A 16,368-nucleotide genomic window follows, 5' to 3' on the forward strand; every position below is an offset into this window, starting at 1 on the left:
TCTTAGAAAAGGTTTGATATGAGATTGAATCTTAAAGACTAAAAATAAATACTGTGAGGTAGGTTCCCAAAGGTCAGCCGGGTTCCAGAGAAACTGAAGCCAGAAATGTGTTTTAGAGACTGTTCCTCAGAAATACTGAGGTCAGATTTGGGACGTGATGTTGGAACGAACTGAGTGGCTTTGGTTTATATGGGTGAAGTACCCGCTCTCCTAACTCCCACGTGTGGTGGTTGGGCGCTTTCTGCGATCACTGTGCCTCCTAAGAACAGACACAATCCCCTGGGAAGTGAGTGACAGTCCCACACACTGTGGCACAACTGCGGCACGGGCCAAGCTGTACATGTTGCCGGCTCTCTGGCTCAGATGTAGTGCCTGGTTCACTCCATCAAACGTCGTGCCTTATGGACACGAGGAAATGAAGGCAGTCAAGAAATTGGGGTATAAAAATGTTCAACACCAGCTTTTATTCTGTGGTCATTACAGGGCATAGCGTAGTCTAGGAGTACAGTGCAGCACAAAGAACGGAGGGTGACTCTGGGGACGCCCTGGGGTGGCGGGAACATCGCCTCTGACACTAAGTTGGCCGTCAGGTAACCTGGCTGACACCAGACGGCTGAAAGGTCTCTGCTCCTACGTGAGCCTGGCCAGCCCCAGGGTCGGCAGGACGTGGGGGAGAGATTGGCAGCTGCTGTGTGACTCTATCTGTATCTTTGAGAATAAAAGGCACAGTCTGGCCTTCCTGAGCAGATCATGATAATAATTCACATCAACAGGCTTTGGGAGGAAATAATGCCATCATCTCGCTGGCTTAGAGAGCAGGACGGCCCATCCCCGGGGCCACTCATGTGAGAAAGTTGGAGCGAGTGCAGGGGCCCTCGGGCTGCACACCCTCAGCTGTCTATACCACCCCGTTAAATGAGTTAAATACCTGGGTCTGTGGGTATATAGATGGCGTTAGAGGTCAGCCAGGCCTGACGCTTAATGGCCTAGTGCTTGGTGGGGTGCGGGGGTTAATCTCGACAGAGAGGGTCAGGGTCACAAGCACCGTGCCCCTGGTGGACACAGGTTTTTTGGTGGAAGCGCTGGTGCTCAGTTCCTTTGGTGGCCTGCTTGTTTCTTAAAGAGGAAAGCGGAATCCATTTTGGGTCAGCATGAGGTAATGAGTTAAGGGTAAGCACCGAAGTGGCCCCGGTGGAGCCGCCCGCCGAGAATCACAGGTTCTTCATGCACACCTGGCAACGGCTGATGTGTGTCCTGATGAGCCCGGCCTTGAGGGTGTCGGCGGAGGGCGAGCCCTGGAAGCTCTGCTCTGGGATGGTGGTGAGCCAGAAGCTGTACTTGTTGGCGTAGTAGTGGCAGGTCCCGCGGCCCCCGTTGCACTCAATGAAAGGCGTGGCACGGAAGTCCTCCAGGCAGCTGCCCGGCGACACCAGGGACTGGCCGCCACCTTCATCGCCCGCAGCCGTGTGCTGCCCAGAGGAGACAGAGCAGGGTCATGAGCATTGTCGGGGGCAGCCCGGGGCCACCCTGTACTGAACACACTTTTTTCCCTAACCGAGCAGCAAACGTGAGCATCTGTCTGTGTCCATATGGACCACCCACGGGCACACTCTAAGTGCAGGGTTGGCCACATACATCGGGGACATGCAGACGGCGCACCTGGGCACCAGGCACGCTGCAGGTGAGTCACGGACATAAATTGCCATCTGTGATTTGTTATATTTAGTGAAAACTAGAGCAACAAAACAGCAGGTTATAATCAGGGACTAGAGTTGACTATCTTTTGGTGAAAAAATATTATCAATCCAATCATCTACTCTATGACTGAAGCATTTTCCTGGCAGAAAAGATATCAAATTGTTAATATTTTTAAAAAGGAAAAGTTAAATCAACATGTAGGTCATTACTGAGGTTGGCAAGATAGAAATCAGCACAAAGAAAGGCTTCTCCAACTCCCCAGCTATGTTTATGAAGAGGAAGGGACTGTGAGTGGCTTTTGTTAGTTTTTCTCTTTAGAGAATGTCTACTTCCTGGTTTTTCCACAACCAACATGTACTACTTGTGTAATTAGATTTTTTCAGAGGGCTGTTCATTAAGTAGCTGGTCACTAGAGGTGGTCCGGCAGCTGCTGGCTGCGAGGCTGGGCGGCTGGGCAGCTGGGCTGTTTGTCAGAGGGGGCCTTTGCTCTCACAAGTTCCAGTTGCTTTAGCTTCGTAAACATTTTTAGCTTTTTTTAAGGCATACAGTAGTGCCCTGAATCCAGTGCTCATATGAAAAGGCGATGGTCACCTGGCTTGCTGGAGCTAGCAGCGTGGAGAGTGGAACGGGATCATCTTGGCTACCGTGCAGGGTGCAAACGAGGGTATGCTGTGGCATCGAGGGGCAGTGGCCCCATGCCATTAGTTTAAGCAAAATAGCAAAGATAGAAACCTTTGGAAAGCTTTCTGCTTGCAGAATAAAATGCAGAAGCCTTTCCAAGCCAGGGTGGCTGCGTTCTTGTCACGAGCAGGTCCCCCACCGGGCCTGGGCCCAGGCTGTGCTGGGAGCTGCTGCCCTGGAAGGACAGCCCCGGGCAGCCAGCTGGTCAGCAGGAGAAACCCACCGCCGGTGAAGCAGAGAAGGTGTGCTCATGCAGGGCCGCAGATTGAAGGGGGACCCCTGGCCTTTCTGGGGTCAGCAGAAGCTCTCCCTCCACAAGAGAGGCTCAGTTTTTATTCCCGAATTTCCCAGTGGGAGTTATGGAATAGGGGTTGCTAGAGCTCCTTCCTCCATGAGGGGCTAGTGGAATGGAAAGAGGGCCGCTCTGCGTGTCCTCACAAGTCACCTCACACTGTCAGCTGCTTGAAATGGAGAAAAGGGGCCGGGCCTGCAGAGATCTGGCTTCCTGGTGGCTTCAAATTATGGCAGCAAAATGGTAAAAATATTAAAATACCAACACCTATTTATCTTTTCCTTCTTTTCTGGAATCATGGTTTTTATCCCCTGTTGTTTGAAAAGATTATGGAACTTTACATAATGGACATGTTATTTATATAATATGTGAAATGTTTAACATGTTGGGCTTCTAGTTGATAGAGCTGGAGTCGTGACAGTTACCGACACCAATGCCACAGGAGATCCACTTTCCCCACTGGCCTTATCTCTCTCCTACAATGGAAAATTGTAAGGGATGCTGTCACAGGGGCCCGTTTACCTCTGTACAGCATGTACAAAGGCTGGGAGGCAAATTAGTGGGTCCCTTCTGGTGGGGTGATCCATGCCTAACATGGCTCAGTCAACAAACCACAGGTACCCAACCTTCACTCAGCCCCCAAGCCAGGTGCCCTTGGGCCCAACCTGAGCAAACGCCCCATCTGATTGTTCCTACAGAAAACACTGTTCCTTGGAACTAGATTTCCACCCTGGGCCATGCTCTGAGAGTCAGCAGGCAAGTGTCACGTACCATAAGGAAGGAATATCCGATCCACAGACTCCGCCATCCGGCTGGGCAGTGGGGAATGGAGACATCTTGGCTGTGGACCGCTATGGCGACGGCCGGGGCCTCGCACACAGAGCAGCGGCTGATGTAGGGCTTGATCTCGTCCTCGGCCACGGGCATCATGGGCAGCGGGGCGGTCGTGGAGAGCCAGTAGGACTTGTCGTTCCGGCTGGCGTAGTAGCAGACGTCCCCAGGGTTGCAGTACAGGAAGGGCATGGTGCTGAAGCGAGCCAGGCAGGAGCCCGCCAGCCCTGTGGGAGGTGCCGCAGCTGAGCGCAGCCGGACTGCTCTTCCAGGCTCCGCGGCCCGGGACCTGCCCCTGCTGCCACCGGGCAGGGCTCAGACGTGCCCGGGGGACTGAGCTAGAGTTTCCAGGTCCTTTTTTTGGGAGCAGACCTCACTGGCATGTTAGCCCTGCCCTTCTAGAAGTCCTCAGCACACCTCTGGACCATGCTGGGTCAGTAGGCAGTGCATCCTGTGGAACAGCACCCCAGGGGGGCCCATGTTGGGGGGTCCTAAAGCATAGCCCTGGGAAACCCCTGATGGCATCCCAGATGAGGGCCCCCCAGAAGGAACCCTGGCTGCTCCCACCCCCAGTGACTGTGCTTCTGGGTACAAAGATTCACTTTATCTCATGGCCCGAGCAAGCCATTCAGCTGTGGTTTCCCCTTTGCACATCAACTGCTCACAGTGTGGAGCCAGATGCGTGGCCCACCCTCAGCAGTTGCGGTGGCCTGCCCTCCTGGCCCCGTTCCCAGTTCTATTTCAGGCTCTTATGCTTGTTTGCATTTGCCCTGCCTTTAAAAAAAAGACCTTATTATGGAAGTAGGAATGTGCACAAATCATCAGGGTTCAGCTGGACAAATTTCCCCAACCTCTGTTACCACTGCGACTCCACAGACGAGCCCCCGGCCCCTGCCCCTGCTTTAATGTATACTCAATCCGTTTTCTGTGTGCTTTTCAGTCATTTGGGCAACCAGGTTTACTGGAATAAGTATAAACACACATATCCACAAACGCGCTTCCCTGGGATTGCATGTGACTCCCACCCCCTCTCGGCCCCGCCCGTCTGCAGAACTTGCAGGGAAAAGAAGGGGAAGCAGCTGGCGGCCTCCAGGCAGAGCAGGTCCTGTGAGAGTCTAGGCCCCGCACAAGCCCAAGGGAGCCCCTTCCAGGTTAAAGAGCAGGTAGGTCTGTGGTCCTGACCTGAGGCTTTGGGGCATCAAAGGCCATTTTAATCTTTCCTGACCCGCAGGGACTGGATAGACTCAGTGCCTTCAGTCAGGAGACTTGCTCGTCTCCGAGGATTCATGAACCTCACTGTGGCCACTGGATCTTGGCTGCCACCAGCGCCAGGAGCAGAGCCGGCCGTGGGCTTGGCGGGCGGGACCTACCTAGGTCCTGGTTGTGGGCTTTCTCCTGGCCTTCAAAATACAGCAGGCTGTATCCGCTCCAGAGCTTGTTCATGCCCACGGGGCACATGGGCTCCTGGTCCGTCTGGCTGTGCTTCACCAGCAGGTAGCCGATGCTGACACTGCGGCCAGGCATGCCGGGCATGCCGGGGCTCCCGGGGCGGCCTGGCTCCCCTAAGGCCGAGAGACAGTGGCTGCTTTTCAGCTGCCTGCACACGCAGGCCCAGGGCACGGGGCTGCTGGCTTGCCTTTGCAGCACCCCCTTGCCTTCTCCCCAAAGTCTGGGTCTCAGCGGCTCTGCCTCCTGTAGACCAGGAGCCGCGGGAGGGGCCACCTATGCCCACACTCAGCAAGGGGGGGATTACAGATGATGGCAGTGTCTGTGCTGGATGAGGGGCAGGTGTCAGGCAGTGCCTGGAAGGTCCCCTCAGGGTGCGCCGGTACTGGGGGGACGAGAGCACCTCGGAGACGGAGGGTCCCCAGGAGTATGGCAGCCTGGCCCCCAACAACCTGGCTTCTCTGCCCCAAGTGCTGACTCTCTTTGCTGGAAGCTTCAGGAGGAGGGGCTCACTGCACATGCCGTCTTCCCTGGGGGCCCATCTGCTGCCTGGAACGGCTGCCCAGGGACTCCCCCTGCCCCTGCAGCAGTGGACTGTCTAGCCTGACTCCACAACATGCTGCTGACCCGCCCCCACACCACTCCAGCACGGCTTCGACATCAGCACCTCCGCATGGATGCCCACACTTTGCTGTCCTGGCCTCCCCGCCTGGGTGGCTCCTATGTGTCTGGGTGTCTTGTGACTTGCACCCCGTGTGTCCTGTGCCACCCGGCCACGGATCCACCCACGGCGGCCACTGTTTTTTGTGGTCTGCACACCTACAGGGTGGTTGGCCTGCGGCTCACCTGCTCACACCGCTGCTCCATGGGAGCGCAGGTGGATTAAAACAAATCTGGAGAGATTTTTGCACAGATTACTCTATCTCTGTCCTATCCTGCACACATACAAATAATCTTAAGAAATGAAGAATGCATGAGTTTACAATGGCCCATTAATGTGACTGGCTTCTTTCGGCTCATCGTCACAGACCTTTGAGACCTTTACCATCCTGTTTCTCAGTGTGTGGATCACGTCCTTCTCTGGGGCACCAGCAGGTGTCTTGGGAAGGAGGGGAGCCACCTTGCCCTGGGGGCTCAGTGCCCTGTGTGCCGCTAGCACAGGTGCCCTGCTCCGCATGGGTGTGAGGAGCACGCGCCCAGCACCAAGCGCCCTTGGAGCCAAGCTGGGGTGTGGAGCAGAAGGGCAGCAGCCTTTCTTAGCAGGCTCAGGGCCCTTTTATTCCCTCCCCAGCCCCACAGCGGGACCTGGGAGAAGTACTCTGCCCTCTGCCCCCTTCGCCGCCCGTCACTCACCTTCCTGGCCGGTCGGCCCCTGGTGTCCCACGGGCCCCTGGTCTCCTCGGAATCCAGGAACAGCAGATACTCCACCTCTTCCCTGGGACCCCACCTTCCCTGGAGCCCCACGGAAACCTGCAGAGTCCCCAGAACAGGCATGAGTGCCACAGGAGTGACAGTGCTGGGCACCAGGGGTGCTGACCAGATGCTTTTCAGCAAGAGAGCAGGGAGCCTCTCCCTGGCTGCCCTGTGGCTGGGCACCTACCTGGTTCTCCTGGGGGGCCCTGGGGCCCCAGCTCTCCTTGGGCCCCCGGGGGGCCTCTCCTTCCCTGGGGGCCCATTGGCCCCCGCTGGATGGCAAACTTCTGGGGGATTCCTGCAATGCCCGGGGACCCCACAGGCCCAGGGGCACCTGGAAAGGGAAAAGAAAGGCCAGTTGGCACAGCAGAGCCCTTGACGTCTTGCCCTGGCCACTGGTCCACGTTTGCGCTCACTGAAGCCAAGCGTGGCGCGGCCTAGACCAGCCTTGCTCTCTAGAGATGAGGCGGGTGATGACCCGCCCGACAGGCCACTCAGTGTCCGCCCTTCCACAATGCCTGGCACCCACCACGGCTCTGTGGGGACGTCAGCAGGCCTGGCCTGTCTTGATTTCCTCTCTGTGCTTTTCGGTCTAGGCCCCATGACAAAGAGTGGCCTTGGAGGTGCCCCCAGCCCAGAGGGGCGGACAAGCCCTCAGCCGGCTCCTGGCGGCGGCCGACCTGAGGCTGTGGCTCTGCCGGGATGTGGACGGCCACTTACCTGGGAGCCCGCGGTCTCCTTTGGGTCCCCTGGGGCCTCGGTCGCCCACGCTCCCAGTGGCGCCTATGTTTCCCATGAATCCTTGCTCACCCCTGGGCCCTGCAAGACAAGCGAGACTTAGAGGACAAGCGGGTCTGGGGGACTCCAGTCACCCGGCCAGGCCCCCGCCTCCCTGGAAAGAGGAGCCCTCCGAGGACCCGTCACCTTTATCTCCTGGGAGACCGAACACGCCAGGCCGGCCCTGGGGCCCGGGGTCCCCGCCCCATCCTTTGGTTCCTGGGCTTCCCAGAACTCCGGGGTTCCCTTCTTCTCCTTTGCTTCCCGGAAGAGCAGCAGGCCCTGGGGGGCCCTGCGGGCCTCGGTAACCTGTTGCCGTCAGTCACGGAAGCAGACAGTTAGAGTAGGAGGCAGGTGCCATGCTGGGCCGCTGATGGGTGCCCAGGAGGCGGGGCGCGAGGGCCCTGTTTAGGGGATGGTCTTTGGCAGCCTGGTAGCCCTGGGTGACTTTTCTTTTTGTGGTAAAATACATGTAACATGAAACATGCCATATTCTCCAGGTTCAGAGGCCCAGCTCAGTGGCATTAAGCACATCCGTGCTGCAGTGCAGCCATCCCCACCGTCCACTTCCAGAACGTTCTAATTTCCCAAACCGAAGCTCTAACCCCTTAATCAGGGACTCCCAGCCCCACCTCCTGCTTTGTCCCCATCAGCGTGGCTGCTCCGGGGACGAGGCCCTTCTGTGCGTGGGCACTGCACTGAGCTCAATGTCCTCCGGGCGGAGGTGGGTCTGGTCTGTCTCTCCTGTAACCGGCTCACGGCCTCTCCTGCCCCCAGGGGTGTCTGTGCACAGGAAAGTGGCCATGCTCACCTTCCAGGCCGAATATCCCTGGGGCTCCTTTGTCACCAGGTGACCCAGAGATGTTGGAAGGAGGGGTGATGCCTGGAAATCCCTGCAGTCCTGGGCTCCCGACTGGGCCTCGCTCCCCTTAGGAAGGAAAAAGAAGCTGTTTTTAGTGTCAGCACCCCTTTTAAAAATCTACCGTTTCCCTTCTATGCTGTCACCTGTCCAGGGGCACAGCCCCCAAGGAGGCAGTGAGGGAAGGTGTCCAAGGCCAGGAATGTGTCACGATGCGGGCTCTCTAGGCCACGTGGCCCCTGCTCCCACTGAGGTCCCCATTTGAGTTCCAGCTGAGGCTCCCATTTCAGTTGGGTGTAAAAGAGGATACTTTTATGTCTACTTGATGCCATGTTGTTCGAATGTTTTTTTTTTGTAGGTGATTTCACTGTTTAAATTGGCCCCCTAACATCACACTGGAGTGTCTGGCATCACTTAAGTTCAGGGAGGCTGAGAAAACACGTCGACACAAGCCCATTTTACACAACTCATAGGCAAAACGTGAACTGAAGCTGAATGTCCGCTGCAGAAATAACTGAGGCTGCCAATTGGAGCTTCTGGCCTGAGCTGAAAGCCAGTGACTCGGGACCCACAGGAAGGTCCCAGCCGGCTGCCGCCTCCTCCTCCCATTCTTGGCTCAGTTCTCTGGTGCTTGGCATCAGGCAGTGCTGGGGTTTCCAGCTATTTGCAAGGGGAGGGGAGGTGACAGACCCTGGAGAATCAGACATGCGTGCTGAGCCTTGAGTCACCTGCCACTCCCCTGGGTGATCAGGGTCTCTGGCCTCAGGTTCTGCTCCCCTTTGTGGGGTCGTTGTCTCCAGCCTTGGAGGGAATTCCGACCCTACTACTCAGCATCGATGTCCATGCAGACACCTGGCTGGCTTCCTCCATGGACGAAACGCAGGGGTGCGCAGGGTATGTGGGGAGACCCAATCCTCAGGACAGAACCCCTGGGGCTGTAGGTGCATGTCAGTGAACTGCCGCACGGGAACACTCCGCTCCCGGACGCCGGCTTCTCTGGATCTCAGACGAGGCTTGAGCCCGGTGGAGGGGGCGGGGGTGAGAAGGGGGAGGTGGTCTTTCTCAGCAGCTGAGACCACGTTTCCCAGGTTAGCGCCCAGGCGTGTCAGGTCAGTCACGCGGGGCTTAGCTCAGCGGTTTAATGTATACATTTACTCGTTTATCCAACATTCTGAGTGCTGGTTACGGGTAAGACACTATGTTGGGGTCCTGCAGGGACAGCCCTGTCACCAAGGGGATAGACATGATTCCTAGGGCCAGGAGCTCATCTGTACCACAGGGAGTCTGGCCAGTCACTAAGCTGACGGAATAAGCACGTTGCATAACGGAACATCACGTTGGAAGCCCAGCCCAGAGGTCTGCCACGAGCCTCTCTCCGGAGCAGCATTTGCCTCCCCTCCCCCGGCTGCCCCGGCTCAGTCTTTGGGGTTCTCCTTCTGCAGATGGTCTATCCCACGTTCTGGCCTCACCTGGAACTCCTTGCTCCCCTTTCTGTCCTGGTGCTCCGACAGGGCCTGGAAGGGTGTTGGCTTCTCCTGGGTCACCTCTGTCCCCAGCAGGACCTGGGAAACCTGGGTCTCCATGGATGTCTGCACCTGTGGCAGGGTGGACGGCAGGGTCACCAGCATCTCTGGCACAGATTATTCATCATAAATGAAAACTTGTGATGTTTCTCAGTGACACTCAAAAAATAGAAAACCAACAGGCAGCGTGGAGATTTCAGTTTGCTATGTAGCCTTGGTGTTCCAGAATCTCAGACTTGGAAGGGAAACTAGAGATTGTAGTTGAACCCCTTTGCTTTCTAGATGTAAATGAAGCCTTTCAGAAGGTCCAGATTCACGGACACAGCTGGGCCTGCAGCTGGGAGTCCACCTGAGGCCTTGCGGCTCCTGGTTGGGTGGCTCATGCCGTGGTCAGAGTGAAACACTAAACCCTGCCTCACTCACAGCGCAGGTCAGGTGCTTAGAGCAATTTGGTGGCAGGAAAGAGTGATACACTTTGGCCATGTAAACTCCAACTGAAATGTTAACTGGAGCACAGCTGTGTGAATGTACATAAAATTACACATAAACAAATTTATCTGGAGGTAGTTGAATATCTGTTTACATAAAATGTTTATAAACAGAATATTCTGACAACAGGACTGTGGATGAATTTTTTTTTGTTTAATTGTATTTTTGAGAACTTTTCTCTACCTAATATGAGTGAGTTCGTACTTTGAAAAGAAAGTAAACAGTAAAAGTCATTTTTTAGATAGAGACACATTAATAAAATGATTCCCACCTCTCATTGTCCTACAAATATTATTACCTAATTAATAAAGGAAAAAATTAAATGAAAAGACAGGATTAAGATTTAATATTAAAGGAGCTACATTTAAACGAACATTTCGGAGAAGCCCCTGAGGCTTCCGCCCTTTGGGGTGGAAGCTTCCTGAAGGGACAAGAGTACAAGGGGTGCTTTCTGCCGAGAGCGATGGTGCCCCTGTGAGGAATGGGTCAGCATGTGCTTGGCACTGGGCGACCCCAGAGGGGCCACCGACGAACTCCTTAGTCTGTCCTTAGCTTTTGGACACAGTGGGGCTTTGTATTTCCCTCGGGGGAAAAAAATATGCTGGAATTTTTTTTAAAAGCAGCTCTAACAGTTTCTGAAAGATGTCAGTGTCTTTTCCTTTTGGAACGTAAGACCCCTGGGGTGCCGTGTGGTGGGCTCAGCTGGTCCCCCTAGAGAGCACCCCTGCTATGACAGTGTCAGGAGGAGGCCTTCGGCAGGCGAGCAGGTGGATGAGGTCCTGGGTGCGGCCCCACGGTGGCATGGGTGCCCTTACGAGAGGGGCCACCAGTGTGATCTCTCCTCCCTCGTGAGGAGCCGTCTGGGAACCAGACTCCAGCCTCCAGAACTGCGAGGAACGGCCGTCTGCCATCTGCGCTGCCCCAGCACGGTGTTCCACTGCAGCCCTGAGCTGACTAAGACAGCCACGCCCTGCTTCCGAGTGAGAGCAGCCCAGGAGGGCCGGCCCCCCCGTCTTCCCCGTGCCAATGGAATGGAAGATCACAAATCCAGTGCTGGGCCAAGTGGGCATTTTAGACAACTCGGGCATGGATGCCAAACTTTCCCAAGATGCTGCCCGGCCACGGCACTGTTTCTCTCCATGTAGCGCCTGATGGTCTACTCGGCACTTCTGACTCACGGGGGTGGAATCTTAGGCCCACAGCTCAGCTGTTTGTCTGCTGGACCACAGGGGCCCTGAGGCCTCAGGGGTTAGCGCACAGCCCTCACGGGGCAGCCCTGCTCTCTGAGCCACCCCCCATCAGGACGGCCCCCAGCGTGGCCCTGTGGCCGGGACAGCGTCAGTACCTGGGGATCCTGGAAAGCCTTTGGTGCCTGGCAAGCCGTGCAGTCCCCCGATGCCGCGGATGCCGGGGAAACCTGTGTGGGTTCACTCAGGGTTAGTCCAAGCATGGAGAGCAGAGACCCTTAAATAACTCGGACAGGCTTTTGCTTGCTATGACACTGTTGCGCATCCAACGTGCTCAAAAGCCCGGCAAACAGAAGGCAGCTTGGTGCATCCTGTGGCACGTCAGTGAGTCGCTTCCATGGTAACCAGGAGAAGCATGTGGGTTACGGTTTGTTGTTATAGAATCTTATTACAGACACCACAGCTGGGAGGGAACTGGTGAGTGGTGTTCTGTTTCTCTTCCTGATGCTTGAGTTATGGTGTATGTTTGGTTTCTAAGATCTGTTCTCAGAGCCAACAGCCTGGTATTAGTTCCATTCCCTCTCGACTCCCTAGGATAGACATTTGTGATGATGGACGTGGAAAACTTGTTCAGAATTTAGGGTGACCCATCCACCTCCCCACTCACTGCCCACACTGCAGGTAGAAAAGCCACCTGAGAGAGGCTGAGGGTGTGTCCCCCATCTGACCAGGACCTGTGGGGACCCCAGGTCTTTCTGTCTGCCCGGGACCCGTGAGGAGCCCAGGTATGAACCCCACCAGACCAGGGGCCTGTAGGACCCCAGGGCCCGTCCCCTGACTGCAGCCTGTCCGGGCCAGGCTGAGCAATCTCCCAAATCCTGCCCAGAGTGCCACCAGGCCCCACTCAATGGGAAGCCAAGGAGCCCTCAGCAGAAAAACAAGGACACTGGCATGCATCTGTCCCTCTGTCCATCCTGCCTCACCAGCCTGTGTGCTGAGTGAGAAGTGGGCCTACGCCCCCAGGAGGTTTCCATTCATTCACCGGGAAGGAAACTCTTCTCTGCAGGCTGGAGTGTCTTTTTCTCGGTGCTGGCACAGCTGCCAACGCCTGTGCTCAGTGTGGTGTGTGCATGGCAGGCTGTGCACACCCCTGCCTTTCATCTTACACAGTCTTACAGAAAACAGCCTGGAGAGAGGCCAGCCCTACTAAGAGTACCTCTCCTCACCTGGCAGGCTGGCTCTGAGCAAGCCCACGTGCTTATAGTCTGCAAAGGGGGAAATGGTCTTACCTGGTAAGCCTGGAGCCCCTGGCCAGCCAAAATCCCCTTTGTTGCCGGGCACCCCGACCTGTCCTGGCTCTCCCTGAGGCCCCTGCAGCCCCGTCAGTCCTGGAAAGCCTGTGGGCAAACACATCCTTCAGTGAGCTCCAGAGCCACCAGGCCTTGCCTGGCCACTAGCTCAGCTCTGCCTGGAGCTGGAGGGCCTTGTGGGGAAGAACAGCCTCCCCTTCAAGCCAGCAGTGCATGTGGCCTTAGACCCCCACATCCAGGGTCAGTGCAGCTAGGCTGGCCCTGCCAGAGACGACAGCTCATCTGTTTCTTATGCTCATGCCGTCGTCCAGATAGAGGCGGGAGAGAACCCGAGAAAGACCCCTGGGATGAGCCCCTCGGGGTGCGTAGGCCCCGGGCAGGACAAGGCCAAACAATGCAGGGAGCGCCAGGAAAAGCAGGAGATGGGTTCCCGGCCGGCTTCTGTCCTCAGCTTGGGCTCCTGTGTGCGTGCAAACATATGGAAGGGTCCCCAAAACAAGAACTCAGTCCTGTCACAGAGACAGATGCTGGGCCCCAACGCGGCCGTGGCCCAAGCGTCAGCCTGGGCGGGCCCCACAGCCGGGCTGCGGGTTCTCTCTGTGAGTTTGGTCCTGAGCTGAGCCAGGTGAACGGGCAGCACTAAGAGCAAGCGTCCTGGGCAGGGGGTCGCAGCAGGCTGGGGGCAGGCAGAGCTGGCGCCTCCCCTGGCCTCGGAGCTCTGGGGGCTCGGCCTGCTCAGCTCAGGGACTGCGCAGAGGAAGCTGTATGACAGCGAGTTTACCTGTTTGCCCTTTGAGGCCGGGCGGGCCTTGGACTCCGGTCAGGCCTGTTATCCCGGGGAAGCCAACTTCACCCTCCGTTCCTCTCTCGCCAAAGAACCCCTTTAGACCTGTAACCACAGATTTGCTGCTTGGAACAAACCACAGGCATCGTGTCACTAGGGCGTAGTGCATGTAGGGTTCACGGGCATGCCAGCTAAGGGTGCTGCTGTCCCACGGGGGCTTCTGCTGTGCACGGGCATGCCACCTAAATGCGCTCCTTCCTTGGCTACTTCTTGGTTAATTCCTCCCTCTGAGCCTGTGCTCGGCGGCTCCCACAGTGGCACGTCATGGCCCTGCGTGCTGGCAAGCGTGCCCTGGGGCATCCCCCACATGACAGGGCCAGCAGGACACTGGGGGAACAGTGGCATGCCACCTCCAGCCCGGCTGTGTGGTCATCACTGCTCTCTCTCTGCCACGTCTCTTGCATTGCTCACTTGGGGGAAGCCAGCTGCGGCGAGGGGAGGACATTGCAGCGGCCCAGGGTGGGGCCCACATGGCAAGCAGCGGAGGCCTCCCAGTACAGCCTCATGGACACGTCACCCTGGACGTGCGTCCCATGGTTCTATCCCAAGACCTCTGAGTCCCAAACCCCTGCCTCTGAATTGGACCCTCAGATGCTGTATGAGATGGCCCCTACTCGCAGGTGCTATGGCCCCTTCACCCACTAAATGCAGCAGATCCCCAACTGGGGCTCTTTCTGAGTGGTCTTGAATGTGGGATGTGCCAGGAAAGCTGGGGGCACTGTAAATGTGCAGATGCGCAACCTGCCCCCCAGACGTGCCTCAGCAGGGTTGCGGCCTGGAATCTGCATTTTAAACAAGCACCTCGGGGGCCTCTGGGGAGGTTGTGGGGCAGACAGAAATGCTGTCTTCATATCAGTGACACTATTCTGGGTCAAACGTTTTGGTGTGTTCTGTACACTGGAAGGTTTTGAAAGCCTCTGACCATCCTGAACTCCACATGATCACTTTTACCTAGTGTCTCCTTGAATTTCTGAGGCCATTGCTTATACAAAAATACTGCTAATGTTTATGCGGCCTCAGAGAAAAACAACCTGAGAAGTTCTGCTCATTTTCTTTCAACTATCTGAGTGTTTTGAAATCTGCTCCAAACCCCACTGCCTGGTGCATCTTCACCGACCCGACGTCATCTCCACCCGACTGAGCTTGGCAAGTCCAGCCTGAGACCAGCCCCGAGCCCTGGCACTGCCATCTGGGCTGATCCGACCCAGGGACCCTCTGCCCACCCTCTGCTGCAGGGAGGCTCTGGGGCTGACCCCACGCGCAGGCACAGCTCACTTGCCTCTGGGAGGCCGAAACACCCCTGAGGATGGCTGACAGAACCACCGCCTCTTTGCCCGCGATGGTGGTTCTGAGATACGGCCGCTGGTGAGGGACCCAGGGGGAGGCTCCGCTCCTGGGCACTCAGTTACCTGGGCGCAACCCTGATTCTTGGGGGCGCAGCCTCTCACCCCCACACATCTTTAGTTGAACAAATGAGGTCATCGTTAATGACATGTGGCAAAAATGGTATCACATTTCCACTGTTATGACCCAAACTGCCCAGGTGATCATTCAGGACGGGAGATTCGGGCAGCCGAGGGCCAGAGGCCCAGCAGCGCAGGTACCGCGGGGGCTGGGAGGGGGGCCATCGGAGCTCTGGCCACCGATCCACAGCGAGCCCGCCTATTCCTGGGCAGCAGTTGTGTGGCCCTGGGCACACTGAGGCCCTGTCCACCGCACGTCTCTGAGGTGAAGACCCAGCTCCACATCCGCCCCCGCGACACACTCTTCCCCTCCACGAAGGCCTTCCCTAGGGTGGACCTGGGGCTCCGTGCAGCTTCAGCAATGTGGGGCCCCAAGATTGAATCCCGCGGAAGGAGGCCTCTATGGCCCGTGCCCAGGGGTAAGACTACAGGCAGGAATTCTGGCCTTGAACTTCAGTGGTGCTCAAGAAGGGGGGTGCTGCCGTACCACCACAGGCACCTGACACACAGGACGGGGCGCCTCTTGCTGCCTGACACAAGAGAGGGGCCACACTCCTTTCTCAGGACCTCTCACTGTTGGCAAGATGCTCTGCTCAGAGCGCCCCTTGCTTCAAGCCCTGGACTGTGCCCCAGGGGCCTGGGCCATGCTACCTTTTCCTCAGCCACGTTTTCCAGGCTCCAGCTGCTTCCTTCCACAACGAGGATTACTGCTCTCGCCCCTTCCAGGGACAGACGGAAAGGGTTCCTGACTTGTCTTCAGGTTTAATTTAGTTAAAAATTCCAGCCTGTTTTGCACATTGGGCTTGAAGATCTCAAACCATTCCCTTTGACATGACTCAGAGTGCTTACAAACAGTGATACAAATGTCAAGCCAGCCCACGAGTGACACAGACAGGGTCAGGGCTGTGGCTGGGTCGGAGATACGGAAATGGCTGTACCTGGAGCGCCGGCGAGGCCCCGTTCTCCCTTCAGGCCTGGACTTCCCGGTAAGTCTATGGTGTCGCCAATGTCACCTGTAAGTGAAGAAAGGCTGGTAACAACAGGTCTTCCTACCGGAGGTGGTCAGTTTTGCAACTCTGTAAAGAATGCACTAGTCTTTGTAAGAACAATTTACTTCAAAATAATGAACAGTGTTTGCAGGTCTGGCATCACCGTGCCTGTCCAGATGCTATGGACGGCGGATGCCCTGTTCTCACGGTCCCAGCAGTACTCACCGAACTCCCCCGTGGGACCCGTCTCGCCGTACAAGCCTGCTCTCCCCGGAGCCCCCTTGTCGCCCTAGAGCAAAGGCATACAGGAGGCCTTCTCACAGACCGCTCGGGAGCCACGCACGCAGCTCTGAAGTAGGTCAGGGCTTCCGGTTGCTGGATTCGCGAAGGCCAGCACTCTAGGCTTATGGCCGCGGCATTCTGTAGAAAACTCCTGAAGCTTTTCAGCACAATAGTAGGGGGGCTGCTCACCTGCTCATACTGAACTATAAAGTGGTACAAACGAGGGGGGCTTCGAGACTTTACTGAAATGAGTAACGTCAGTGATGCAGACCACGACACGGTGA

At 56.7% G+C, this 16,368-nt stretch overlaps 1 protein-coding gene across 1 annotated transcript in view; it reads right to left on the minus strand.

Moving 5' to 3' along the window:
* Positions 1-433: 433 nt before the first annotated feature.
* Positions 434-16,368, minus strand: part of COL4A2 (collagen type IV alpha 2 chain) — a 157,591-nt gene continuing 141,656 nt past the window's right edge. The window contains exons 35-48 of the mRNA XM_037024849.2: positions 16,028-16,091; positions 15,752-15,826; positions 13,288-13,395; positions 12,486-12,593; positions 11,355-11,426; positions 9,467-9,592; positions 7,950-8,066; positions 7,286-7,447; positions 7,082-7,180; positions 6,549-6,695; positions 6,302-6,418; positions 4,873-5,064; positions 3,443-3,729; positions 434-1,469 (exon numbers count right to left, since the gene is read on the minus strand). Coding sequence (XP_036880744.2) covers positions 1,212-1,469; positions 3,443-3,729; positions 4,873-5,064; positions 6,302-6,418; positions 6,549-6,695; positions 7,082-7,180; positions 7,286-7,447; positions 7,950-8,066; positions 9,467-9,592; positions 11,355-11,426; positions 12,486-12,593; positions 13,288-13,395; positions 15,752-15,826; positions 16,028-16,091 — 1,932 coding nt within the window. The 3' untranslated portion in view covers positions 434-1,211. The remainder of the gene's footprint in view (positions 1,470-3,442; positions 3,730-4,872; positions 5,065-6,301; positions 6,419-6,548; positions 6,696-7,081; positions 7,181-7,285; positions 7,448-7,949; positions 8,067-9,466; positions 9,593-11,354; positions 11,427-12,485; positions 12,594-13,287; positions 13,396-15,751; positions 15,827-16,027; positions 16,092-16,368) is intronic.

The sequence above is a fragment of the Manis javanica genome, chromosome 9 (assembly GCF_040802235.1).
Source record: "Manis javanica isolate MJ-LG chromosome 9, MJ_LKY, whole genome shotgun sequence".
Classification (NCBI taxonomy): Eukaryota; Metazoa; Chordata; class Mammalia; order Pholidota; family Manidae; genus Manis; species Manis javanica.